This window comes from Diorhabda sublineata, chromosome 7 (genome assembly GCF_026230105.1).
Source record: "Diorhabda sublineata isolate icDioSubl1.1 chromosome 7, icDioSubl1.1, whole genome shotgun sequence".
NCBI lineage: Eukaryota > Metazoa > Arthropoda > Insecta > Coleoptera > Chrysomelidae > Diorhabda > Diorhabda sublineata.
Window position 1 is genome coordinate 30,362,784 of NC_079480.1, and position 27,892 is coordinate 30,390,675.

Sequence of the window (27,892 nt, forward strand, 5' to 3'; positions counted from 1 at the left end):
GCATCAACAAAATGTGTTGATAAAAAGTATCAGGCCTTAAAAATTTAATCGAATATGATTCATTATTTCGCATAATGCTGAAAAATATACAAGAGAAAGAAAAACTATTTATTGATACTTAGACATCTGCGAAATAATGGTCAATGACATGTGCATTATAACTTATTTTTATTAGGATTGGGATTTAAAGGAAATAAAAAATTAGCTTGTTTAAATTTTAATTGAAATCAATTCTAATTATAGAGATCATAAATAAAAAGCCCGTTCAGATTCAAGTTTATTTTTAATTGAATATTATTGGTGATAATTAAATTACGAACTTTTTGAAAAATTTCAAATTTGTTAAAAATTTGAGTAAATACAAAATAGACATAAATTAAAGTATAAATATATAGAAAAAGCATGGATTGAAAATGTGGAAGATACGGCTGAGTCAAAAGGGATAAAATGGGAAGAAAAGATCAAACAAAATATAGAAAGAGGAAAATATGAGATCATAAATAAATCCTTTCAGATTCAATTTTATATTTAATTGAATATTATTGGTGATAATTAATTTGTGCACTTTTTGAAAAATAGTAAAACCTATAAGATTTTCGCTAAAACATAAAATAAACTATAAATATACATATAACAGAAAACATTGATTGAAAATGTGAAATAACCAGCTAAGACAAAGGAGATAACATGGGAAGGAAGAAATCATCCAAAAGATAGATACAGAAAAAAGTATATGTCTTAACCGCATATCAAACACCTAACGGTAATCTGGCTTAAAATTGAATAGAATATTCAGAATATATCAAAATTTGTGTAAAAAACAGCAAATTGTCGATAGTAATTGTAAACTTCCTTTTTGAAAAAATGTTTAGATAAAAGTATTAAAACATAATAGAAATATACAAGGTGTCTTAAAATGGTACCCGGGGTTCTGCTTTTGTATTGATCTAAAGGGATTTAGTTGGAGTAGCATCAAGAATTATCCTGTGAATATTTAGAGGCAGCGGAGGTCTCTTTTTAAGGATTTCTGAATATCAGGAAACTGTACTCGTATATATAGAAACATAGAAGTTTAGATAAGAAGAAACATCAAAATATACTCTAGATAAGAATGCTGAATATTAATAAACAACCAAATATTGATACAAAAGCACATAAACACTCGAAGATAACGTAAAAAGTTATAAATATTAAGAATGGGGTCCTATGCATATATAAACCAAATGTAGGTAAGTAAAAAAAAGTATTTAAGTAGGAAAAAGGGTCAAATAAATTCGATAAACATATGGAAGAAATTGGAATAACTAGGAATGGAACAAAATATGATACAAGAGGATCCTGAATCCTTCAAACATTTTATACGGATATCCAAAAGAGAAACTGCAGTTAGAAGATAGAACAACTTTTATTGAATAAAAGGTGAGTTGAAAACTTGAGATGATGAGTGTACTTATTTTAACATTTTAATTATCCAGTCCACTTTCAAATATTGTTAATCAAAGTATTCTAACTCTGCGTACCTCCTTCTCCTTAGTCTTCCTTTTATTTTGTTCCTCCTTATTCTGTATCCATCATTTTTTTGTTGCTATAAAATCTGGCGTTCTCTGTACGTGACTAGGCCACTATATTTATTTGGATCTTATCATTTCTTCTTCGAATAGATTCCTTATTTCATTATTTGTTCTCCTCAGTCATACTTCTCCCTCCTTTTTACTTTCTAGTATTCTTCTGAGTATTTTTCTTTCCCATATATATATAACTTCTCTTCTTCTGTCTTCTTCTTCCGTTAGGACTAGGTCCTGTATTTTCATCAAGGGAGGAGTAGTTGGGATGCTGAGGACCAGCTTTCATACCACCTTATAGGTGGTCGTCCAGGAGGTCGAGTTGTGTCTGGTTTCTTTTCCTTTGCAATTTTTGCTAACCGTTCATTTGGCATTCTGTCAACATGGTCTCTCCATTCTCTTCTGCGGCTCCTAGCTCACTATTGGATTATTTTATTATCGCATTCAGCACTCCCAACTGTTTACTTCGTCACCGTAGTCCTTGATAACCACCAAAAAATATTCATAACATTTGATTTGTTCTAAGCTTTTCCTCTTCTTCGTTCTGTTGTATTGACAAACTTCTCATTGCTCTTTTCCTTTGTGGTGTCATGTCATGAACTTCGATTTGAAAGAAATTGCCTATAACTAGCAAAAAAGTTATTTCTTATGTGAATTGTAATTTACTTACCTGGAGAAAGGAAGTCAATTTTGTATTAAGATTGGAATTATTTCAGTTAAGTTGTCACACCTTCCGCTCACTCACATACACACACTCCTCCGGAAAGATCTTTCAAATAATGTATTCTCTATACATATATCGAAAAATTGAAGGATTTAGTGACAACGCAACAACACGGATTTTACTCCTATGGATTAATAATTTTTGGGGATTCATATGGCACTGTTAAGTACAAACATAATAGTATATTAAACACGGGATTCAATTTGAATACTTAATAAACTTTGTTGTCCTTTTTGTAAAAATTCTACGTGTCTTCAGACACAGAAGGTAAACAGTCTCTGAAGACGATAACTTTAGCTTCAGACAATGTCATTGTGAGTGTTGGTATAGTGGTAGTGTAACAATTTGAAACTATATCAAACTTCATCTTATTGGAGAGAAAATTTTTATATATCCGTTAAAAAGGAAATCAATGGTATAGTACCTTTTCATTGTGTAACTTATACATTCCCCTAAATACCGGCCTACGACAAAAGAGATTACTGAGCTACTAAAGCAAATTGCAGCTCCTCACTTAATAATAAGAGATTTTAATGCCCACAATCATATCTGGGGCTCACTTAAACAAACATCTTTTCAGAAAAAACTAGAAAAATTGTTGGAAAGGTACAATTTCAACCTCCCCAATGACGGACAAAACACTAGACATGGCATAAGAACAGCCGATGACTGCTATCGATCGAACGATATGTCATCCATTTCTCTCACAATAGCTACGTAAAAACGTATTTATGTGATCTATCCCATAATAATCACTAATAAAGAGGAAATTATACCGCATCCAACAACAAAATGGTAAATTAACTCAGCAGCAGCATTAACTAGTGACTGTTGATGTCACCAACGCAACAGTTCCAGAATTTCCAACTTAGTTGTGATTTCCAGGGTCAATTATTTGGTTCAATTAATCATGCCGTAGGTTAAGTGTTTTTCCAGGTTTTATCAAAAGCTGGCGTCATCAAGAGTATGGTTGCTGATAGAGTTCGTTAGTTTGCAAGAAAGAAATGGTTGGATCTATAAATCAAATACCTGTACAGTATCCTTGAAATAGAAGCATGTGGGTTTTACAAAAAAACTAAGGCATATATCAACAAATTTAGAAGAGAGACAAATTTGAACCTTTCCTGGCTTTTCAGATATTGAACAACGCATTCAAATTAAGTTCATCCCATGTTGTAAAAAATACCAAAGAAGCCCACGAACTATTAAAATCTGACTATGGTGGCAATATATACAACAAAAAGAGACAAACCAGTCATGGTCATTATTTTCTTCCACTGCGAAGGCACGGTTCCAAGAGGTATAAATATGAAGGAGTTTTCAAGGAGATACTGAAACTTTCAATAAAATAATGTATGAATAGACTTTAAAACTATTGATTCGCGGGGAAACTACCACTCAAATTGACTGGAATTGATACATCCATGACGGAAATACAATTTCGACTCCGAGATGTGGGAAAACTTCTAAAAATCTTCAACATGAATAAAGCGACTGGCCCAAATACAACCACTAAACGTATTAAAGTTGGTTCCCAATAATAATCGTCCGATTGCTTTAGTCCCAGCCATTGTCAAAGTCATGTAGAGTCGTTAACCAGAAAATCTTGAGCTCGGCTCCCAAGCATACCCTGAAGATGCTCGACTCAATACAGAAGGTAGCAGTTCGACTTATAGGAGATCTCCAGAGTTGACCAGAAACTTGGACAACTTAGAGCATAGAAGAAAGATCACCGACCTGACTCTGTTTTACCGTTATTACCACGGCAAATGCTCCTCCGAGCTGTCCAACATAATCCCGTCTAGAGCAGTATTCGTAAGACCTACTTGACAGATTCCATTCTCTTCTTGAAAATAAACAGAATGTTCTAAAAGGAAAACGTTTTGACATCATTCTTGGCATTACGAAGGTTAAGACAGATTGGATAAAACCTATTCCAAAGGAAACCTTCCAATCATAGAGCCAACGTTAAGTGCATTGCTTAAAATTTTTACTTTGCATTTTATATAATAATCTATCATGTTTTTTAATCACAGTTGATATAACTGATACTCTATACTGACTATGACACAATAAATGGTTTAAAATTTCCAAGGTACAGCTGAAAAAGAAAACACTTTAGCATACTAATATTTCTTTAATTTGAATAGTAGTGAGGAATATGGGCGAATTGATTCATTTCGAAGGTTATATGTGAGAAATAATGAAAAAAAAAGGATATTAATTGCAATTAACTACAGGTGGTACAAGGTAGAAATTTATATACCTCAATAATTTGTGTATATGCAGAATAAGCTAGGTCTTAGCTATATGAGAAAAAGCCCAACGTAGTTTTAATCCCATTTTTCTTTGGTAGTTTATATCTTTCCTTGTGGTGCATATAATGAGAGCTCCTCTCAATTCTCTAGAAATAAATTGAATTCTATTGTAGGTGTAATTTTGCTGGGCACTATTGACCTAAAATAATGAAATATGACTAAATTAAGCCATTAGGATGTTGTTATTTATTAGTTACGTATAAATAATTTTTCTATATATGAGGCGTATAATTCCAAAACCAGCCAAGTCCATTTTTAAAAATTTTTCACAGCTTGCCGATAAAGGTCACATATTTTTGTGTTATCAGTGAACAGCTGATGTTATCTCTTCTTTTTTTTCTTTGTCACTTAGATACCAGTCCTCTAACAGCAATACAAAATTTTCGAGAAAAAAAAAATTAATTTACCTAAGCCTGGCAGCTAAATTCTTTTTGGACTTGGCTGGTTTTGGAATTCTACGCCTCATATACGAATAATGTGAATAAACCTTTTATAGGTTAAGTTCTTACATTATTACATAATCTCCTTCAAATTAAAAGTATAATAAAATATTAAAATAAGTTAAATTTGAATCTTACTTAGATTAAAATGATCCTGGTAACAAAAATAACTACATCTCACAGAATCGTGAAAACGACCAACAATTTCAAACCATTTTTGTTCTTGTATATTCGAATTTCTTGATACAAAACACAATTTATATACCAAATTTTAATAATAACGCTTATTTTAGAATAACCGAGAGAGTAACTGTCGTATTTACTTTGTTAATTTGATACCTATGACGTCACGCAATATGGCTGCCTACTGAAATGTTTAAACTACCTAAAAGTGTTTGAATTTTCAATAATTTTTTTCTCTATAAATATTGATCAAAGAATTTAAAAAAATATATAATAAAAGTTATATATAAACTATCCAAAACTATTTTTTTCTTAAACCTTATTCAGATTTTCTAGATCTTAAAAAATATTACAATGAATTTGAGTAAAAATGGACTTAGTCTAATGGAATAAATTAATTATTTCAGTTACTGTATTTATACCTGTGTATGTGTATACTTATATATACAAGTACAAGCCCCAATTTTTCAAATGGGATGTACAGAAAAGTCTCTTCGTTCTTTATTCAAAGTTGTATTTGTAATTCAAAACAGATTAAAGGTAGAGATATTTTCACGTCAATTTTTACACAATTACACTGTCTGACGCGCGTTTCGATAACCAAGTTATCGTCTTCAAAGACTGAAGGTAAACTAAAACTTGACCTACCTATTTTATACTGAATTTTCCCACCAAAAAACATTTTCCGCAAAAATTTGAGCGGGAATCTTTCTTTAGCTACTAAACTATAGAGTGGGCTGTAAGGAATTGGCCATTTATCCCTATTTAAACTGTTGGTGGCATAACATAAAAATTTACTGGGTTGATAATAACTACTTATGTCTCATCAATTTAATCACATTTTTACTATAAATAACTGAATGCACTAAATACTACTGCAGTATGCAAATTAATTTTATCGTACCTTAAAAATCTTGTCCAGTAGAATCACATTTTCAAGCGTTTTTCGTTCTTCTTAACATATCCAGTGAGATTCCCAATTTTTTCTATAATCTTTTCATAATACAAAATGCCCTTCAAAAATGTAGCTGTATTCAAAAATTCATCGTTTTCGTGGGCGAGTATTGAAGTATTGTTTATTGGGGAGAACCCAAATGCAGGGATACCTATCGCTCGAATATAACGGGAGTCAGTTCCTCCCGTGAAAACCTGAGGCTTAAGAGTCAAACCGCTAGAAAAAAAGAGGAAGAAATGGGGCTTCCTTTTGTATCGTTCAAGAGATATAAATACATATGATTCTATAGTACGAAAGTTGACATAAAAGCGACAAGTATTTTCATTGTTTAAAATTTGCGTTTTATTTATAGTCGTAACTTCACTGTGTTCTAATCAATAATTTTTAATCAAAAAAAGTTTTTACATAAATGAATCAAAAACTGTAAAAACAGATCATAAAAAACTTCAAATATATAATTTATTATTCAACCACAAATAAATTGCTACAATCAAAACAATCTTTAAATTTTACAATTCCAAAAATATCATTTTTATATCTCGTTAAAAATATATTAGTATAGTTATTATCCAGTTTTATCTTCAACATTGGCGATTTTAATAATTATTTTAACATAAGTTTCAATTCCTTTCAAAAATACTTCAGTGTTCAAAAATTCGTCGTTGTCGTGCAATAATACGGGAGTATTAGAAATCGGCGAAAATCCAAATGCGGGAATACCGCAAACTCGAATGTATCTACTGTCCGTACCACCAGGGAATACTTGGGGTTTAAGTTTAAGGTTGCTGGAAAAAAATTAGAAAACAAAAAAATTGATAGGATAAATGGTAAAAATGGTTCAGAGTAATGGGAAATAAATTATAAGAAATAGAGAAAACGCATTTGAACGGATCGATACAAATACAAAAGTACAATGATGATTATTAATGTAAAAATTGATGGTAAGTTAGGTGAGATGAAATATTCAGCTTCATAGGATAGGTGCTATGATTAATATTACCAAATATTTCTTTTTTTTTTCTTATTTCTCATACCTTTTGATATGTTTATGTTTCTAAATGTTCTTGATTTTATGTCTCTTCTGTTTCAAAGACTTACAATCTGTCAAAACGTCAATTTTTATATATCTTTTAAAAATTATTTAAGAAAAACTTATTTTGAAACTGAATAGACCTAATATCAAGAGCATTTACAAATATAAATTAATAAATATTTATATCTTTACAAATATTCTAGTTTTATTTTAAATTGCTATAGACAAATGATTATTCATAACTTCGATTTCTGAACAGGTAATGACATAAAAAATGCTCAAAACTGCTTCAAGAATACGAAATAACTGCAGCAGTAAAAGTAGAGATAGGTGTGAATATTTCTGGCTTAAGAAGAGGGGCTTTCTCTTACAAGAATACATTTCAATGATTTATTTTAGTATATTGTATATTAGAGTACCATGTACACCACGACCCAAAGTTTCTATTGTATTCCCCTTTCTTGCTGTGATAGTGGGGATACTCAGTGTTTACAGCTGATCTGTTAAACCTACTCCACTTAGAAAATTCAGAATGTAAGATACCTCTAGCTGCCAGAGATCTTCGTCTTTTATTTTATACTCACCCAGGTGTAGTGCTCTGGAGTTCCGAAGTGTTCTCACACTTTGAGAGAATGTGGATAGAGGTTTCGTCCTCTACGAAACAGAATCCGCATGCTGCATTCTCTGCTAAGTCAAGCGTCTTCAGTTGTCCTTTGAGACGACAGGTCTCCTATTAGTATTTTTACATTGTCCTTGTCTAAAATAATACATTCAGCATGTTTTTTCTGGTAATAGTTTCCTATGAGTGTCTGCCTATGTCTCAACCTCTGTAGATTGTCCCAATAACTAGTTTTGTATCAAGGTATAAAATCCTATAAAGGGTTTTTCTGCCCCTACTTTAGCAAGTCTGGCACCTATTTGTTTCCCTCCACTCCAGTGTATCCCAGAATCCAATGCATGGTAACTTTATTTTTCTGGCCCAGTTCGTTTAGCTTGTCCAGGCATTCCCAAATCAGTTTCGATCTTAATAGCTGCTTGGCTATCAGACAGGATGATCTCCTTTTTGCGATAATTGCTTTCTTGATTGAACTGGATACATTTGGAAAATGTTTGGTGCCTTCTTCTGGCTGTTAGAGTATTTATTGTCTATTTCAGATTACTAAAGAAACAATCTAAAGGATAAATCGTTCTATTTATGTTTTCAAAGAACACGGGAAAATGTATTGTGTTGCCAATAGCTTGATACCAAATAAATTGAAAATTATTATGAAAATCAAGCAGATATGGTTAATAGTTTCATATTTCCATATAATTTTAGTTCTTACTTTCAATGAGAAACAGTTCGAAGTATTTTTTATGTCATTTTATAAAAATTAATTTCCTGATGAGTATGTATGTATCAGATAGAGTTGATCTTATAGATTTTATTTGAAATGGAGTTGTGTTATTATGCATGCTTGTTACTATATATGTACTATGATATTGAGTATGGAAATAGAAATGTTAAATGAATAGCTGCATATTCGTTTAATACACACAGTATCAGTAATCATTTTTCTGAGCATAAAAATATCAATGTAAAATTTTCAATTAACATAATTCCAATAGAAAAAAAAACGTGATAAATTATTTTGAACTCAACTATTCTTTTGGAATTGCACTCCACATAAAGTATACAGCTGGAGGGCTAGTGAGCCCTCCGAGTTACTGTATAGTTTTTCTACTCTACTTATTTTAAAATTTAAAAATAAAGGGGCTGACACCTGCAAGGTCATGGCTATTGCCATTAGCATGCTATAAATCATAAGTGTATAAATTTCTAACCTTACAGAAAGACTGTTATTCAGAGGGTTCACTAGCTCTTGGACTAATAATGGAATATGTGAATGAATATTGGTTATTCGTTCACTTGCATTTATCCCAAGATGTAATTTTGAACAATTTATACAAAAACAAGAACCAAAAAAAAACAGATATAAAAATGGTAATTTGGGATTTTCTCATATCAAAAAATGATGAATTTATTTATTTATGATTATGCAAAGAAGTCAGTTCGTACAAGATCCACTATTATTTAGATTATTCAAATATTTGAAAAATGTGGTGGAATCAGAATTATCAGAAATACAAAATTAGCAATCTACCGCTTGAAAAGCCAACCAATGAAATTTAACAAATTGGAAAAATAAATTTTTGTGCAGCAGGTGAAATCCATTATCCTTGTAGAATCAGAAAATTGCTTAATTAATTAATGAGGTTTGAAACCCATGATCCTTGTTGAACCAAAAAAATTGCTTCATATGTTAATGTGGTAGAGATGCTCTGAATGTTTTGAAATGACTAACGTTTTTTTATATTATAATGGAAAAGAACAATGAAAACTGTTTAAAAAACATATGGCACATGAATGAATATAAATTTTTGAAATATCATAAACAAAATCTGTCAGACACAAATTATACAAATAAAATGAAAACATGAGTATACCTGTACAATGTTCTCCTAAAATTAACACCTTGACTGAAATTTTAAAGGAGTTGGGCTTCCATGCATTCCCTTAGAATGCTCGTTTTTATACAGAAAAGCAACCCAGAGTTGACCAGAAATTTGACAAGCTTAGAACACAAAAGAAAGGTGGCTGACTTGACTGATACTACCAGATACAGATGCTCTTCCGAGTTATCGAATATAATCCCACCTATAGCTGTGAAATCAGCTACCAAGGCACTTATTTCCCGAACACTACAGCCTGCACAAGTTCAAAATCAATATCCACATGTATCTCCACACAAACTACTCAAGTCTAATAAGATTTACCTTCTTTTGCTTGCTTTTTACATAAAAAAATTCTAGGAAAATTGACATATTTGGACTTCTTGTAACATTAAATTATTCCTGGAGTTCTATCACTTGTTAAGGTTCCAGTAAGATACTTGTGCGATAATAAATGTAGTGTGATCAAGAGGACTCCCAGATTACCAGATTTATCTCCAAATGATATTTTTTCTTTTTGGTTGGTTGCTTGTAAAGTGCTAGATTTCGTTTGACATTGCTTTCCATCATTAAATTCATTTTTTAAAATAAATTATTTGTGAATTTATTACTTCAAATCAATAAATTATAGTTTAAAAATTGCTTCTATATGACATATTTTGATACTAATAAAACAATAAAAGTTACTCAAAGAGCGGAATGGAACAGTTGAATTTAACACTTCTATTGAAATTTTCATCTGAAACAGATGGTGGCGTTAATTTGAGGTGGCTTGGACACGTGGAGATGATGCCTTCTGATCAATACCCGTGCAAAGCCATCTATGGAGTTCCCGGAGGACGGCGACTTAGAGGAAGACCGCGCCTTCGCTGGTTAAAGGATGTTAAGGCGGACCTGATCCAGCTAGGGGTTCGACGTTGGAGTCGATTATTGAGAAGGCCCTGGTTCTCAAAGGACCGTAGCGACAGTTAAAGAAAATTTAAATTTTCTTGTATAAATTACAACTAAATTGGTGAAAGATTTTACACTGAAATTCTTATCTGTCACTGTATTTTTTTTTGATATTGTAAATTAAGAACAAAATCTTATACACATTATTACAGTTCATCAATAAGATAATTTTCTCTTAAATGGATAAATTGATATTTGAATTATATTGTTTCCAAAAAAAATTCCTTCCAGAATTATCATATCAAAAAGTATTTGGATCTCAACAGAAAGAGCTACACCTCCCCACTCGTTTCTTTAACGATGACTGTAAATTCTTTGTTGGAGGAGAAAACTTCCAATCATCTAGTTTAAAAATGCTTAGTCATTGTAGGTCAAAATGCTTTGAATAAAAAACTTCAGGGAACAAGAATCCAACCTACTAGAAGACATCATAGACTCTGAAGTTTATTAGAACTAGTAGGTGACATGTAAGTGTCATAAATAGGTCAAATATGGAAGCTGTTGCAAGACAATGTAATTATATCTACTATCTTTTTATATCGAGTTTAAGGTCGTTTCTTACGATGTCATCTGTTCTAGCTACCAAATATTTTGTTTAGAAAATATGTTACAAACTTTTATCTCTAATAACACCATATTATTATTCCAATGAAGATATATATTAGTTTTTTTTCCAATAAAATAATTACCATTATAAAAAAACTCACTTATACTTTGAGCTACATTTATGTATTGGAATAAAACAGTTTCAAAATGCAATTTGTATATCAGAGTGTTTGGCATGCCTGATTCAATAAATAAATGCAGTTTATACCATCTTTGAAAACAATTAATTTCAACTAAGCACATATTATGATTATTTTTATAACCAAATACTTATTGTTGAGAAATTTTAGTCTAAATGTTAAAAAGCTTACAGTGATAATGTGTACAAGATTATATAGTAAAAATACTTCAAATATTATTACATATTGTCAAATCACATTTCACAATAACATAAATAACCGATGATAAGCAAGTATTGTTAATATGATAGTTAGTACTCACAGCTCGTCGGTAGCTTGTTTAAATGCCACCCAATAAGAATTCGAGTTGTCCACTTTCGTTGGCTCTATTAAACTCTGCTTCTGTTCATATTCAATATATACACCTTGTCCCGCATCTCTGCACCAAGTATTTAACGTTTCCTCCCATTTTTTAAAATCGACTGTAATTGCCAGCCGTGAATCGACTGTCAAAATAAATTCGGGAGGTATAACATTAGCTTGAACTCCACCCTTAAAGTAAGAGAGTGATAACAGCACTTGATTTTTATAATTTGAATAATTATTTACCTTTACTTCTGTCAAATTGACGGTAGTTACATCTCCGATAGTTAAATTAGGATTATCTTTCAATTTCTTTTGCTGTTCTTTTCTAAACTCATATAACTTATTTAAAATATATGAAGCCTTCTCACCGGCAGTGTTCTCTAACAACAAAGATCCATGTCCGGGATGACCAGGGCAATGAATGTGCATTTCTAAAAGTAAAAATATTAATGAATGCTGAATTTTACATTTATAATATAATGAAATAAGAAACTTGTATTTTTCTATATAAACAAGCTTAATATGAAAAATATTCGCATAATTTTGAATATTCATAAATTCACTTACGCCAAATAACTCTTTCTGCATAAAACACGGGATATTCGTTATTGGGACTAGCCATACCTTCATCTAATGCAAAACCAATATTTAGATTTTTAAAATCATTTGTTTTTATAAACGCCTTCATTCCATCAACGCCTCCAGTTTCTTCATCTAAAAATTATGATAAGATATGTAAATTATAACTGAAATTTTTGAAAATTTGTTTCATAAAACCAGAATATTTAAAATATATTAATTTAAATTTTTGTAGCTATTAAAATGATTATTTGTCTAACATTAAAACTTCTTTCCAAACATTACTACATTACTAAGATAAAGCGATTCAAAAAGTTGTCTAGAATTCATGAAGTCAAAATAATAAGAGTACCTATACATTCAAATCATAAACCTGTGAGGTACAATCACTTCTTGTATTATCAACTGATTCAGCACCAGAATAATATCTAGACAGCAGAGATCATGACCATATTAGCCTAGAATAAGATTTAGAAGCATGAAGATTAATATGTCTTTATATAACTGGACAAACTGGCTTCAGGATGAACAATTTCATGGGCTGTAGCTGAAGAACTATGCTTGATATGTTTTTTAAAAATCACATGGTTATGAAATTCATGTTCTCAAATGAACAATTCATTCTAATTCAACATTATAGGCGGGGAAAACACAATCTTAAAAGTGCACTTACACAGATTTAAAAATTTTTCATATTAGGAGATAACTAATCGAAATATTAATAAAATAAGCCCAGTATGACGAGGTCTTTACTGGCACAATTTTTTTATTATCAATAAACATTTATAATTTGCATTTTATTCTAAATTTTATGTACTTTCAGAAAAAAGTGGTAGGATAGACATTTTCGCCATAATAGCAATACAGTTTTGTTCTAAAAGTACATAAAATTTACTATATTCACTATAAGGTGAAGAGGAGACAGGTTTAGTATCACCACTAGGGCTGTTATGGGACATCTTGACACTGCCTCTGTAATATCTAGACAGATTAGCCTTTGAATCTGTTTCAGTTTTTTTTTTTTCATTTCATTATGACTGTTTGGTATATCCAGAATACTACCTTAAGCTTGTCTTGCCAACAAACTTACAAGTCAATATAGCCACAGTGGCTTTTGTGATGTCTAGGTGATGATTCCAAGTAAGTGTTTTATCCTAGATATTTTGCTTCTTTGGAAAGTATCAATTCATTTCAATTAGGGATGGGACTATTGTTGTTTTACTGGGGTTGATCGTCGCTGAACGTCAAAACCATAACTTCACTTTTCTAAACAGATACCTTGAAAAATGACTTCTCTGAGTGAAAAGCTGATAGAATTTGTACGTGCTCATGAGCGTTTATCTAATCGACAATCGAGTTCTCTTATCGAATGTTTTATTGAGTCTCTGCTCAATAAACTCAAAAGTTGATCATATAAACCCCGATTAATTCTTCGGTGTTTAAAAAATACTTTCCAGACTTGTACATAAATTATATAAATTATACCATAGAAGTATATTGAAGAATCATTTGAATCTAGACGACATACTTCAAATATTAGATAAAATCATATTTTGAGTCTTGCAATCCATTACAACTAGTTCAAATTATACCAGCAAATTGTAAATACTTAGTTTGAATAATATTTAAAACAAAGTCATTTATTGATTTTAAACCTTTCCCTTCAAGGTCACATGAGAGAAAGTCAAATATTTTCCAGAAATAGATAGCCAAGTTTCATGTTCTATTAACCATCGCACCTTGATTAGTTTAGGGTTGGGATTGAAAATTATTCATGATTCATCGATTCTTCTGATATATTTATAGTCATTATAGAAACAACAAAAAAATTATAACGAGCACAATATTTGAAAAACAACAAAAATTTCTTACTTGTGTCAATAGTTTTCTTTTATTTTAACCTATAAACAACAGTGTTGTAAATTGATCGTTATTAATAAATATATCAATTCTAAATCTGTTAATATTATCGTTGCAATATTAAAGATACTTACTAGTTTCATTTATTGCCTACAAATCAGATAAAATTGCTTACCTGGAACAAAACTAACATGTATAGTTCTTCTTAAAGTAACACTTTGGAACTGAAGTCTTCTGATTGCTTCCAAATACTGTATTCCGACACATTTCATATCTTGTGCACCTCTTGCATAGATATTACCTTTATCATCAATATGAGCACTGAATGGTTTGTATGTCCATTTTTCCTTTAAAGAAAATAAGTGTATTGTTTAAAATAATATTTTTCTAATGCACATAGGTACTACCACTACACCAATTACATTATATGACGCTTGCTTCATTACGCAAATTATAATTCTTCACCTTCAGTCTATGAGGAAGGATAACTTATTTATCAAAACACTCATCAGATATTATACAGCATGTTCAGTATTATAATCGCAAATATTCCAATATATTCCTACTTAGTAATAGTTTGTAACTTAACATCAATAATTAATTTCGAATGGTGTTACGGGATGAGGAACCAAAATAAAACTGTCCAAGAGTTTTTGGTAATGCCAACGTTTCGATCTTTTTTTGATTTTTATCAAGGCTTTTTAAATTATTAGATGTCAGTCAAAAGATCTTTCACTGATAGATGTATCTTTAAGGATAATTATATAAATATATATTTTATCTTTTGACTGACATCTAATAATTAAAAAAGCCTTGATAAAGATCAAATAAAAGATCGAAACGTTGGTATTTAAAAAACTCTTGGACAGTTTTATTTTGAGTCCTGGGTTTTTTAAATATATATAACACAAAGGTGAATGTTTAAGCCTTGATAAAAAGCAAATAGAAATGTTGGCACTTTGAAAAGTTCGTAGATAGTTTTATTTTGAGTCTTCAACCCACAACACATCGATATTAATGAAGTTAATAAAATAGCTAATCTCTATTTTATTGGTATTTTCATTTCAAATTGATCTGCTATCAATTTAATAAATTTGTTAGGTATACACAATTAGTTTGTAATAATTTGGAGGTCAAAACAATGAAATTGATTAAATTATTAACTGATTTAATAAAATATGTTTCTGTAGGGTGCAAATAATCTGAAGCAACCTCTCCAGAAGAATATTTTTCTTAAAAAATTTCCTGCCAATTTTTAACATTCCAAATATATGAAGTTCAGTTTGAATTTTTTTTTATAAAGAACAAAGATTAAATCATTATATAAAAGGTTATTTTGATAACATGCTATTTTATGAAATTCAATATTTAACAAGCAAATATGTGGTTTAACATATTAAATAAAACAAAAAATATTCTCATTATCACAAGTTTTCAACATTAAAGAAATAAATGATAAGTCTACTATAAGAATTTTAATTAAGTCATTTGATTATTAATTATTTAAACTACATTATTCAGTACGACACAACATATATATTGGAGTACAAAATTCTAAAATGAAAAAGAAATGTTTTTTAAGTAAAAAAAACCTAAAGTAGTATTACTAGTTGTTATAAATCTGATGGTATCCATCACTAATTTTGAGTAAACATAATAATCCCCAAATATCCCATATAGAGTCAGTTGAAACAAATTTAGAGAATATACGAATATCAGAAATCATTATAACAAAATAACCACAGCTTAAATGTAATAAACTAAACATAGAATTTTTTTTAACTTCCTAGCTAAGTTTAGATGTTTTAGTTTGGCTTGCAGGTCATTATTTTTGAAAACCTAACAAGATATCAGTTGCTTACCTCAAAGACAGGTACAACATCCATGTGGCTGTTAAGTAATATCGAAGGTAAAGTAGGTTCTTTTCCAATCCATGTTAATATCACAATTGGTTTTCCAGGCACTACTGATATAACCTTTACAGGTAGTCCCAGACTACTAGCTTGTTTTTCCAAAAATTTAACACAAGGTTCTGAAATTACAGAAAGAAACATATCATCATACTCCACATAATTTAAATAACTATTTTTGTAGTGTGGTGTTAAAATTATTTAATATACAAAAACCTTTAAAAAGCAAAGATTTGCAGAAACTATTATCAAACAATGTCATTATCTCTTATTTAAAAAATGAAGTAATTTTCTTCAAATACCATTATCTTTAAAATTAAAACATCTCAAATGTGTGCAATGGGACCTTCCCTATTGAGTATTATAGCATAATTAGTAATGGAAAATCTTGAAGAAACTGTCTTAAGCAAAATAAATATAAATATCCCATTCTTTTTCCTTTATGTAGATGGTTACATTACTGCTGTACCAAAAAATCAAATTGAAAACTTGAATCAAAAATTCAATTCCAGCAAATTGTAAATACTTACTTTGAATAATATTTAAAACAAAGTCATTTATTGATTTTAAACCTTCAGTCTACATTGACAGACATCTCAGTATATAGGAAATAGATTTAAATAATTTTAATAACTTAAGTAAAATTTATAATTCGATTTTATAAATTTTAATACAATTATAAATAATTTGATTGATGGCTGCTACATATTTATGAGATGTTGAAAATAAGGAAAAATAATTTTTCTTGTCAAAACAGATTGCTATTTTCATTTTGATATTCATAATGTACTTCTACTGATCTATTGATTAATATAATTATGCAAATTGTCAGTGTGAAAGTGATAAAGACCAAAGAAGGTCGAAAGTCAGGATTTTATGCTTTTAAACGAAATTTTAATTAGAAGATACCTAAAATCAAGATAATTGATCAAAAAACCATATAAATGATGTCTAAGAAGAGAAAAGTTGAAGAAAAATGATTAGTACACATTTTTTAATGTACTTTTCCTCTAGGAAGAAACAAATTAATGAAATCCTCAATATCATTGTTTGAAATAGAAGAGACCTCAGTAATATATTTGATTAAAACCTAATGAAAAAAGAAAGATGAAGGCTAGAAAAAAGTGAACTTAATTATATGCCAATTTATAGATAACAATTTTGTTATAAGATATTATTTTCAATGAATGTTAAATATGTTATGTTCAGAGTATCTTATCTAGGGATTATCACTTATAATAAGTAAACTCTTCCTTGCATATTTTACTCTGTTTAGTTGATATTTCAATGTGGCAATCGAGGAAGAAATTATTTACTTTATAATTAGACAAAGCATATTACAAACCATAGTGCCAATTTTACTCTGATTTCAATAACAATGTACAATAAATCATACTTTTTTGTTTTGTCACAATATGATATAGGTAGTGATGTATCAAAACTTATTATAGTTCTAAAAAATTTGTCTCTAGCATAACTTAATATATAAATCCTCAAAAATAAATCACATGATTTCTTTTCAAAGACTAGCTTCAACACTATATGGAACAAGTTCAATAAATTTGTAATAATATGAAAAAATAACTAATTGTATGAACTGAATCAAGAATTTAAAAATAAAAAATTGAGTTTCATCATTGTCTTAACTAAAAAGTATGAACAATTTCTTAATAAACTGATCCAAAACGTTTATAGCTGAAGTTTCACTATCCAGAATATAAAAGTATATTTTACTAGATTCATTATAATTTAAATTGCTTTTGTAACTCACCATTCTCAAGGTACAATATCTAAATGATTAGGAAAAATACTACACTAATATCACAGATAATTAGGAAATATTGAACAAACTCCACACCCACAAAGTGAAGCCAAGCCAAAGAATTTACCAAACAATTGACAACCTTCGATACGTATACGCATTTGTTTTTTTATACAAAAAATCAACATTTTAATTTTTACAAGTCTAACATTACAGTGAATATAAGATATAAATATTTTGTGTTTGAACTTACCATAATTTACATCTGGGTGTACTGAAGGAATTTGAAGATATTCACGAAAATTCTTGACAGCTTGTGTATCCAACGCTTGTTTTTGATCAGCTGTTAATGAAGACATCTTTCGACTTTTTCACGAAATTATTTGAAGTAAAATGTAAAGCACTTTATCCCCTATTCAATAATTTTGTAAATCCCCACTCTGTTTTATAACTTGCAGGAAGAGCTTATCAAGAAAATAAGTGTGATTACTTGATCTAAAACTAGGCCATTATGCTATTGAGTTTCATTATTGTGCTATTATTGTATTTAAAGTCAATAACCAAATGAAAAACATGTTTTCCTCAATTTCGATAAATATTGCGGTTTTCTTGATAGTATGTGTTGTGGTAATCACTTTGTTTTTAAAATTGATGAAATAATCTAATACGAAAGATAGTTTGTATTATTACCTGCGGTTTTCAATATTCGTCATGGAAACATGTCATAATACTGCATTATTTTGAAATTGCCGCGCATATTCAAACACCAATCAGCTGATCGAGCCCTTTCGACTGCATAACCAGCAACGAATCATTTCGAAAAAATTATACTAAATATTTTAAATTATAATTACAAAATAGGTGATCTGTGGTTATAGTTATTATTTTCAATAATTATTGATTTATGCGCGGGCAGTATCTTATTCCAAATGTACTTATCTTTTATTTTTCAACATTGAAGGTTATGAAAACAAATATTATGGGACGAGAACAACTCATAGGCAACTACCAGTACAGTATAAGCTGAAACTGTAATTAGTTAACTGTGTATATTATTCATATATGTAATACTCTTATATGGTCAGTTTCTATAAGTTGTTCCGACTAAGTGATACAAATAGTATATTGTTCTCTCTCTTCCTCGGGCGCTAAAGTGTCACGAACGAGAGAGAAAATGAATATTGTCGGCACCGTAACGTAGAGACTTTTTTTTTATTACGGGTCTGATCAATACGATCTCTAGTTTATTCAGTGTGTTTGTTTTTTATTATTTATTACTACTAAAAATAACTATGTCTGATGCGTATCTTCGATTTCAAAGATGGCATACATTGATTAGAGAAAAAAAACTCAATTGTGAACGGGCAAAGCTTAAATAATTTAAGTGTGAACATCAGCTCTGTGAGTGAGGTTAACGACAGTGCCACAGGCTTGTGCAATCTACAAGTGTTTAATATTTTTATTTATCTAATTATCTGATATTTTTATATTGTTAATTTATGTTTGCATATTTTTAAAATCAAAAAAATTATATTGAATAAAAAATAAATAAAGAGATGAAATAAAGATAAAGAAGAAAAAGTTATGTAATGAATAAGTCTCGGTATTTAATCTTTGCCCAGTCCTGGCAGTTAAGGTTGGCCCATCGCTGACATTTAAGCTTGGCCTAGCCCTGGTATTTAAGCATGGCCCAGTCTAGCAGTTCTGGAAGGTCAATTTTTCACAATTTTGTGAATTAATATCAAGTAAGAACATATACGTATAGTCGAAGTAAGTGGCAGTCATCAATGTTCGAGTATCTTCAGATCATCTGCATAAAGGAGAACATAAGAATTTAATTAGTAAACAATCCATTTATAAATATTAAAAATAATAGTGGCCTCCATAGGACGCGTTAGTTTCTATGGAATTAAAACCATGGTAAGTAACTAAGTCTCTATTCATGAGGTATGACATAAAGAAATTGGTAAATGAATCGATCAAAAGCTTTGGAAAAATCTGTATAGATGACATCAGCCTGACCACCTCTATCTAACTGTGCTGCCGTATACTGCGTTAAGTACATTAAATCCGTGACTGCAGATCTACCATGCTATTCATTACTTATTGATTGTACTACAACCTTATTATCTTTTTTAAAAATGGGACAAGTTTGTCCAGTTTTCCATATCATCGGAAATTTACCACATTTTAACGAGATTAAAGAACTAACACAATGGTTTTGCACGAACAGACGCAAAGACCCGTAATAGAAAGGCTGATACCCATCAGGACCAGATAAAGAGTTTGGTTTTAATTTTATTGAGGCTAGTTAAAGCTTCAGACTCAGTGAAATAGGGAGTAACACAAGACGAACAATTTATATTTGAATCAATATGATCAAAATTAGGTGTAGATGAGGTAATAATATATCCTGACTGAAAATAATCAGCTAAATCATTTACAATGTCATCTGGTTGGTTAAGAGGGTCTTTTTTATAGAGCATGCTATGCTAGTAGTTTTACTATTGGTATTTAAACAGGACCAACACTTCTTAGCATCAATTGTTAGCTGTTGTTCTACATTTTTCATGTAGTTGTAATGACTCCGAGGTATATATATATATATATATATATATATATATATATATATATATATATATATATATATATATATATATCTTAATCTTGGCTAGCAGATGACTAAATTCAATGCAGTCATCATTTTTATTCATACATACTCTTAAATTTTTGTAGCGAACGATGTTTCACCTTAAGGTTGCGAATAATGTCCTTGTTAAACTATGAAGGGTATTTTTTGAAAGATCTGGGAGTTGTTTTGGGAACGCCAGCAGCAACTGCCTTTTGAATTTGACTGTAAAAATATTTGCAAGTTGTGTCAACGTTGTTTTCAACCAATAATTGATTCTAGTTTATATTGAGCAAATCGCTGTAGACTTGGGGGGAATTAGCCTTCTGAAAGTTGTACCTCGGATGCACTGGTGATGGAAATGACTCATTGGGGAATATTAAAATTGCCTATAATAACCAGATCATCATCATTTAAAAAGTGAACACAGACGACCAGTGACAAATTCTGTGCTCAAACCACTCAAAAGTAAAGAATTAAACTAAGAAGTTAAAAGTTTGCGAACTCTTAGCTTAATTTCAATTCATATTTACTGTAAATTTCCTGCATGAACCACAAGTACAGTTTCAGTGTTTTTCAACTAGTAATTTACTTTGTTAATTTAATGTTAATTTTGGCTGCATAAACCAACCTTTTTTTTACTAGCCGAAATCTCTTACGTTAAGCATAAATTAGAAATAAAATATGAAATTCTCAGCTTATTCTGAAAAGCAGGTACCTTCAAACCAACAATTTTCATCTATTAATATGCCACAAACTTTTTACACTGTTGATGACTTCGGAAAAAGATTTTAAGTTATCTACTTCAGCTTTATAATGTTATTAATATATTAGTTTCTTTCCAATTATGTTAATAATCTCATATGGACAGTTCTTATGGAAAAAAATGTCCTTACGTTACGGTGTCTACAATATTCATTTTCTCTTTCGTTCGAGACTTTTTATCTATTCTGCGCATGCTTGAGAACGCGCAGAACCGAGCTGAAACCTCGGAGGATAGAAAAATTGTTGTAATTCTGTATTTCTTAGTCGGAGCAGCTTCCACTTATATATATATATATATATATATATATATATATATATATATATATATATATATAAATTAAAATTGTGTAATAGGAAAGGAACTATAAATGCAGGGTGTCAAACCAGTGGCGTGCCAACGGGGGGAGCGGACTCCCCAAGAACTAAAAAATATAATGTTCAATAAAAATATTAAATCTTGCAAGATATAACTAGAATCAGTGTTCACGATAAGTTCATAAGTTCCGTATATAGATTTACAACAGTCCTTTGTTAAACATTTATTAATTCAAATAGCAGGTACAAAAATCTGTATAAAATGATAACTTTCTTATTTAACGTCGTCTCTACAACTCGCTTTTTTATCAAACAAAAAATAAACATATGATACAAAAATAGTATGACGCTAAAATTATTGACTAATTCTAATAATTAAAAACATTTTCAACCCCCTCAGACCTCCAAGAGGTTACATGGATTCCTGTAGGAATTGTACCCAGCTAAAAGTAAACTTTTAATAATAGGCAATAAAACAAATGTATTTTATAAAAAATATAATTTGTAGATAAACACAAGTAAAAATGACAAAAAATGTAATCATACATTTAAGAAAGTGTACTACATTCTCATTAATTAACTAACATTTATCAGATGTGCAATTAGTGCATAATTTTCAAATATCTTAAAAATATATAAATACTGTATTGTATTATTGTAGAATTAATTACAGTTAAACCAGCTTTATATTGTTTCTAAGGCATATTTTCTTTGTTATAAGTCGTAGCATTATAAGGACTGTCAATACCAAATGGACTGTACATTTTTGTTGGTGTCCGTCCCAAGACTTGTTTCACATATGGAGTGTTGGTACAGTTTGGAGTCATTGGACCTTCTTCTAATATCTGTCGTCGTTTGGTAGATATTTTGAACCTCTGAAAACACATTATGATCTTTAACTTAAGGTCAACTACACATTTTAAGGCTTGAATAAACATAAAAAAATAGCAATATGTTTATAAAATATTTCGTGGTAATTTAGGAATAAGGTTGAAAAATATATAAAGCTTCACTCACTTGTGTAAAAGTCCCTAATGATGTTCTAAATATATTTAATGTTTTAGTTATTCTTTCTGCTCCATTTCTGAGTGTTTTTCTAGCATTATCGTTAAGGGATAATACTCCTAATACTGATCTGTTTTCTTGTATTCCAGTTTTGTCATTGAAATTATCTTCCAATTTTCTCCTGCAATTCTGCATACCTGTACTTCTAATTGAACATCGATTAACACTCTCCCCACTATGAAAGGAGAATGAGTCACTTTTACCTGGTAACATGTTTATGTTTATTAATTAGTTTCCTTTAAAAGAAAAAAGTTTGTTTTCAAATCACAAAAAACCGTTATTTCAAATGTCACCACTTTCACTCAGAGGTACCATCCATCCTTATAATCTTTGTTAGGGAAATGACAGTCTAAAACTGATTTTCGTAGCTGAACCACAGAAGTGTAAATTATAAACTTTGTGGCTGAACTTTTGTAGTGTCTTACTGGAAAGTTTTTTTAATTATTTATTTCTGTGTTGAATATTCGAAAACAAGTACGAATAATCACGTTAAAATTTGATATATAAAGTTTCAAAATAAATATTAATAAAATAATAAGTACTCAAAATTATTAGGTAGTTTGTACCTAATCACAAAGATAGTGAAGGCCACAAAACAGAAGATATTTCGTATGATCAACAAATATGAACTTTTCCCTGACAATCAAAGTTGTCAAAACAGTTGGCAAAATAAATGAATAAATATTCTTATGAAAAATGGCTGCAGCATTTTCCTATGAAGGTTAATATTATAGTATATACATATATGTATATATAAATATATATCAAACAATAAACTTTCTAATAAAGTTCATTATTTGAATCTTATTTATTTTCATTGTAGATCTGCGAAAGCAGGCAAGGCAACTAGAAAATGAAATCGACCTAAAGTTAGTAGCGTTTAGTAAATTAGGTGCTGGAATTAAAACTCCTAGTACTGGAAATCCAGACACTATACCCCTTTTATCTGGAGATGACACTTTTGAAGCAATGTCTGTGGAAATTGAAGAGCTACTAAATAAAGTGAGCACATAAATACGATTTTCAATTATTGCTACATTTACATATAAGTAATAAGTAATATATTTAAAAAAAATAAAAATAGTAATTACTCAGTCTTCTATTTTCGTATGTTTTATGGATCCATTTTTTATTAATTAGCCCTCAAAAAATGCACTTCATAAAAATTTCGATAAATGTTTGTTACATGCTTGTTATTAGAAAGAAAATATAACAAAATGATTTAAAAAGTATTTATGAATATAATTTGGTCATATTACATATTAAAATCTCAATTCAATTACATTGTATCTTTTCAGTTAACACAAATAAATGATAGACTGGCAGAGCAACCTGTAACAGGAGCTGCAATGATGCACACTTTACAAAGACATAAAGATATATTAGCAGATTTATCAAGAGATTTTAGGAAAACAAATTCATTAAGGGAAAGCCAAAGACAACGAGAGGATCTTTTACGAGGTTCAGATAATTTTAGAACAGATGGAGTTAATAATAGAAGAGATGTATATTTAAAAGAAAATCAGCACATACATAAGTAAGATTTTTATGAGTTTTATAGGAATTTTTCCTTTCTTCTCAATTTTGAACAGACTGAATATTTCAGAAAGGATAACAATATTAGTCTCTATTTACAATATAGAAATTGTAAGATTATTTAAGTAATTGATTCAACCAAAAGGTGTTTATTAGACAATACCCTCATTCAGTATTTTCCCAGCCTTTTTTGTGCCATACCCCACCCTAGCCATTCTAAAATTCTTATGCTGTCTTATGTAACATATTTTTAATATAGAAAAATTTAATTGTTCAGTTAAGGAACTTAAATGATAGGTTTTAGGGAGAAATCACTAGGAAATTTTTAACAAAACACATTAAATAAATTTCCAAAACATATAATAAAATTCAAAGTCATTTTATTGAAAATTTTTTCTATAAGTTAATATATTAATTTTAGAGAAATCCTTGCTTTTAATGCACAAAGATTTTATGTTAGGTTCCATTTTGATTAGCTTCAGTCTCGGTCTTCCCGTTCTGTTATATTCAGACGATTTTATTTTTTACCAGTAAACATCCAGCTAAATATGAAGATGGGAATGGTAACAATAGTTTTCTTGCACCTTAGGTTAAATTTGGGTATTTGATATCTCTTTCCTCACAAAGCCATCACTCCTTTTTATATTTAATAAATTTTTTTAACTGATTCATCATTTTGCATTTCTGAGAGTTCTTCTTGATATTGCTATTTGATATATTAGACAAATCCACTAAAATGAGCTCTATCATCCTTGTTGAAAAATTAATTTGTTTTAATCAAAGAATTTTTCTTTTAAATAAATGACAAGTAGAAAAAATGGAGAGATTTTTAAGGAATGAAATATTCAGAAATGAATTAATTTGCCTATTATTTCAGAAAAAGTTAGAGAAACAATAACAAAACATAACTTACATAAATTAAAAACAGAGCTTTCTTCACCCCTTCAACTCCATAAAAAATGATAACATCAATTTAAAAATTAATACATAATACACATGTGACTGTGAAGAAAAGGAATTCTTCTCAAACTCAGTTGGCGTTGGTCAGCTGACCATTGACGTTTGATACTGATCTTGGCTTACAGTGCCACTTGTTTGACTGCTTCTTTTTTAGATATGTATAATCGGACCTCAACTTACTTTCTTCAAAAATTGAAGTTCTTTGATTCAGATGCGAACAACTGTGTTGTTTAGCAAAATTTTAAAGCACCTGGGGGTCCCTTGTTGTCAAACAATTTTATAATATTTATTTGTCACAATTATTTAAGAATTTGCTTTTTTGTTTTAATTTTGACCTCAAAATATAGCATTACATTTAAATGGACCAGGGTAAAGGCGATTTCATTTTAGAATTGCTCCCCATTACAATCCCCACTTTGGGGCGTGGGCTCCACGTTGGGAAACACAGCCTTAATTGGTTTTGTTTTTTATTTCCTTATAACTATATATGAATTAATTGTATTGAATAATTGTTGGCTTATAATGTACTTGATGTTTTTAAAAAGTAATTTCAAAAGCTATTGTTTCTTCTAATTATTCTTTATTTTTTTGTGAATGTATGTATTCAAAATCAATGTTTTTGCAGTTCTGATCGTCTCGTAAATGATCAAATATCGATAGCAATGGAAACAAGAGAACATTTAACATCACAGAGACAAACCTTAAAAAGGCTACAAACCAGATTCAATGATATTTCGAACAAGTATCCTTTAATTAATAGTTTAATCCAGAGAATTAACATTAGAAAACGACGAGATTCTATTATTTTGGGTTTGGTTATATCTTTTTGTACAATTTTAATGTTGATTTATATTTTCAGCTAAAACAGCAATATTTAAGATAGTATATATTATGTTTATTGAATAATTTCAAATTTATGGTATGTGATAGGCTCAAAAATAATCATTTATAAGAGTTCTTTATATATTTACTATAATAAAATACTAATAGCATGAAATATTAGATAGCTTTGAACAGTTATTGTCTCTTATATATATGAAGTATTTTATGTTACCCAAATTTCAACGACAATCATTGAAGAAATTCATCTTCAAATAAAACTTTTCTGTATTCTGATCATATCTTTATTGTGTACATTCAATGATGGTCAAACTACATGAGAACAAATCTGAAATTAAGAAAAATTATTCCAAATAATTTCAGAGATACACAGTTTACTCTGAAGATGATAACTTGGTTATCAAAACGCGCGTCAGCAAGTGTAATTCTGAGTGTTGGTGTAACCTGTATGTTCAGTATGAATATAATATTGCAAACATTTGTAATTTTTTCTAAATTGATATCCCTGGATACTGCTGTTTCATAGCTGTCATTTAAAACTATTTTAGAATCCTTAAAATTGTGTTGAATGTCCTAAAAACAGTGTTATTAATTGATAACTTATCTAAAACTTGTTGAATTCATCTTGGATTCGGAAACGAAACTGGCTTTCTATTTTCATTTACAGTTAGGAGCTAGATGACAGATTTAAAAAATAATATAGAAAAGTTAATTACATATTTCTTGATTTATTATTATAGACCAATGTGTTTTTAAAGTTTGATGAAGCATAGTTTCAAGATAAGAATAAAATAGAACAAATCTTTGTAAAAACACCCAAAAAGAAATCCAGAGGAAGTAATTTCCTACAAAATGGAATCGAAACAAGGACGCATAATATTCATAAGATTGTTTTAAAATTAATTTTTAGTCTCGTTTCTATTATTTTAAACGAGATCTCATTAAATTTACTATTCTACATCTAGACATCTTAATAGTCTATAGCATAGATTATTTTTCGATTGTACTATTAGTTTCTGCTACAGACACCAAGCCAAAGGACTCTCTACACTCTCATTATGTTCACATGTCTATGCAAGTCTAAAGTAGTAGTATGATTTTGCCAGTATAATTTGATGCTTTTATCCCTGTAAAAATAATAAAAATGGAAATAGCTACTCAATTTGATATTATTGCAATTTGCTATTATGATTACTGTTCACTAACCTAAATTACACTGTTTTAATATTAAAGTTATCGTTCTTAGAGATTAGTGTGTATCTCACCAACGGTTTCAGAAATTTGAACTTCAGACGATACTCAGCAAATTATAAATCCTAAAATACAAGTTTGTCAATCTAATATTTTATGCACAGAGTGGAGTATCAATCATTTACTCACAGTAAGTAATGAGATAAATATTTATCAATCTTTTTTGAAATTAGCAGTTAACGAAATAGGGTATAGTGAATTACACAGGTATAGATGTTTTTAAAGATAAAGATTTGGTCGTACATTTCATTAACAAGTTTTCAATAATTTTGTTTTTAATAAATTTATAACCGTTTAAATTTGAATGTAGTATTTTTTCTATCTATTTTTATAAATTATTAAAAACGTTACTTAAAAAAAACTTAATATTTATTAATTATATTATGTAACTAAGAAGATCTAGACTCAAAATTTTATTTTCTATTTATCAGTAATTCTGTAAATCAAAATAAACTATCCTTCCCCAACAAGCTAACATGCTTTGAGTTTGAGGATATAAGAATAATGTGATACGCTTCATTTTGCAATTTTGATTTTTTAAACAAAAAAAATTAAAATCGTCCCCTTCCTTATATCGATATGTAACTGATCTTTGTTTAAAAATAAGAATCTCAAGTGGTGTTGACTCAAACATGAATACAAACGGCGTAGCCACCGTCATCTATCAAAA

At 29.5% G+C, this 27,892-nt stretch overlaps 3 protein-coding genes across 6 annotated transcripts; 1 reads left to right on the forward strand and 2 right to left on the reverse strand.

Annotated features, from left to right (window-relative positions):
* Positions 1 to 4,386: 4,386 nt before the first annotated feature.
* Positions 4,387 to 18,908, reverse strand: LOC130446314 (aminoacylase-1-like). Of its 4 annotated transcripts, XM_056782494.1 has the most exons (10): positions 18,552 to 18,908; positions 18,115 to 18,362; positions 16,052 to 16,221; positions 14,365 to 14,536; positions 12,318 to 12,464; positions 11,994 to 12,181; positions 11,707 to 11,936; positions 6,132 to 6,967; positions 5,183 to 5,429; positions 4,388 to 4,743 (listed from the first exon to the last, which is right to left on the reverse strand). In XM_056782494.1, exons 2-8 carry the CDS (start codon positions 18,218 to 18,220, stop codon positions 6,748 to 6,750), a joined length of 1,233 nt encoding a protein of 410 aa, XP_056638472.1. In that variant the 5' UTR covers positions 18,221 to 18,362; positions 18,552 to 18,908; the 3' UTR covers positions 4,388 to 4,743; positions 5,183 to 5,429; positions 6,132 to 6,747. The 4 variants fall into 4 exon arrangements, with proteins under 4 accessions (XP_056638469.1, XP_056638472.1, XP_056638471.1 ...); XM_056782491.1 differs by having other exon boundaries at positions 4,387 to 4,743; positions 6,132 to 6,398; positions 18,115 to 18,594; XM_056782493.1 differs by having other exon boundaries at positions 18,115 to 18,908.
* A 2,959-nt stretch (positions 18,909 to 21,867) lies between these two features.
* On the reverse strand, positions 21,868 to 22,970 carry LOC130446317 (uncharacterized). Its single transcript, XM_056782498.1, has 2 exons — positions 22,588 to 22,970; positions 21,868 to 22,445 (listed from the first exon to the last, which is right to left on the reverse strand). Exons 1-2 carry the CDS (start codon positions 22,846 to 22,848, stop codon positions 22,266 to 22,268), a joined length of 441 nt encoding a protein of 146 aa, XP_056638476.1. The 5' UTR covers positions 22,849 to 22,970; the 3' UTR covers positions 21,868 to 22,265.
* LOC130446316 (Golgi SNAP receptor complex member 1) lies at positions 22,936 to 27,521 on the forward strand. Its single transcript, XM_056782496.1, has 4 exons — positions 22,936 to 23,356; positions 23,459 to 23,637; positions 23,934 to 24,172; positions 25,757 to 27,521. Exons 1-4 carry the CDS (start codon positions 23,332 to 23,334, stop codon positions 25,992 to 25,994), a joined length of 681 nt encoding a protein of 226 aa, XP_056638474.1. The 5' UTR covers positions 22,936 to 23,331; the 3' UTR covers positions 25,995 to 27,521.
* The last annotated feature ends 371 nt before the right edge of the window (positions 27,522 to 27,892 follow it).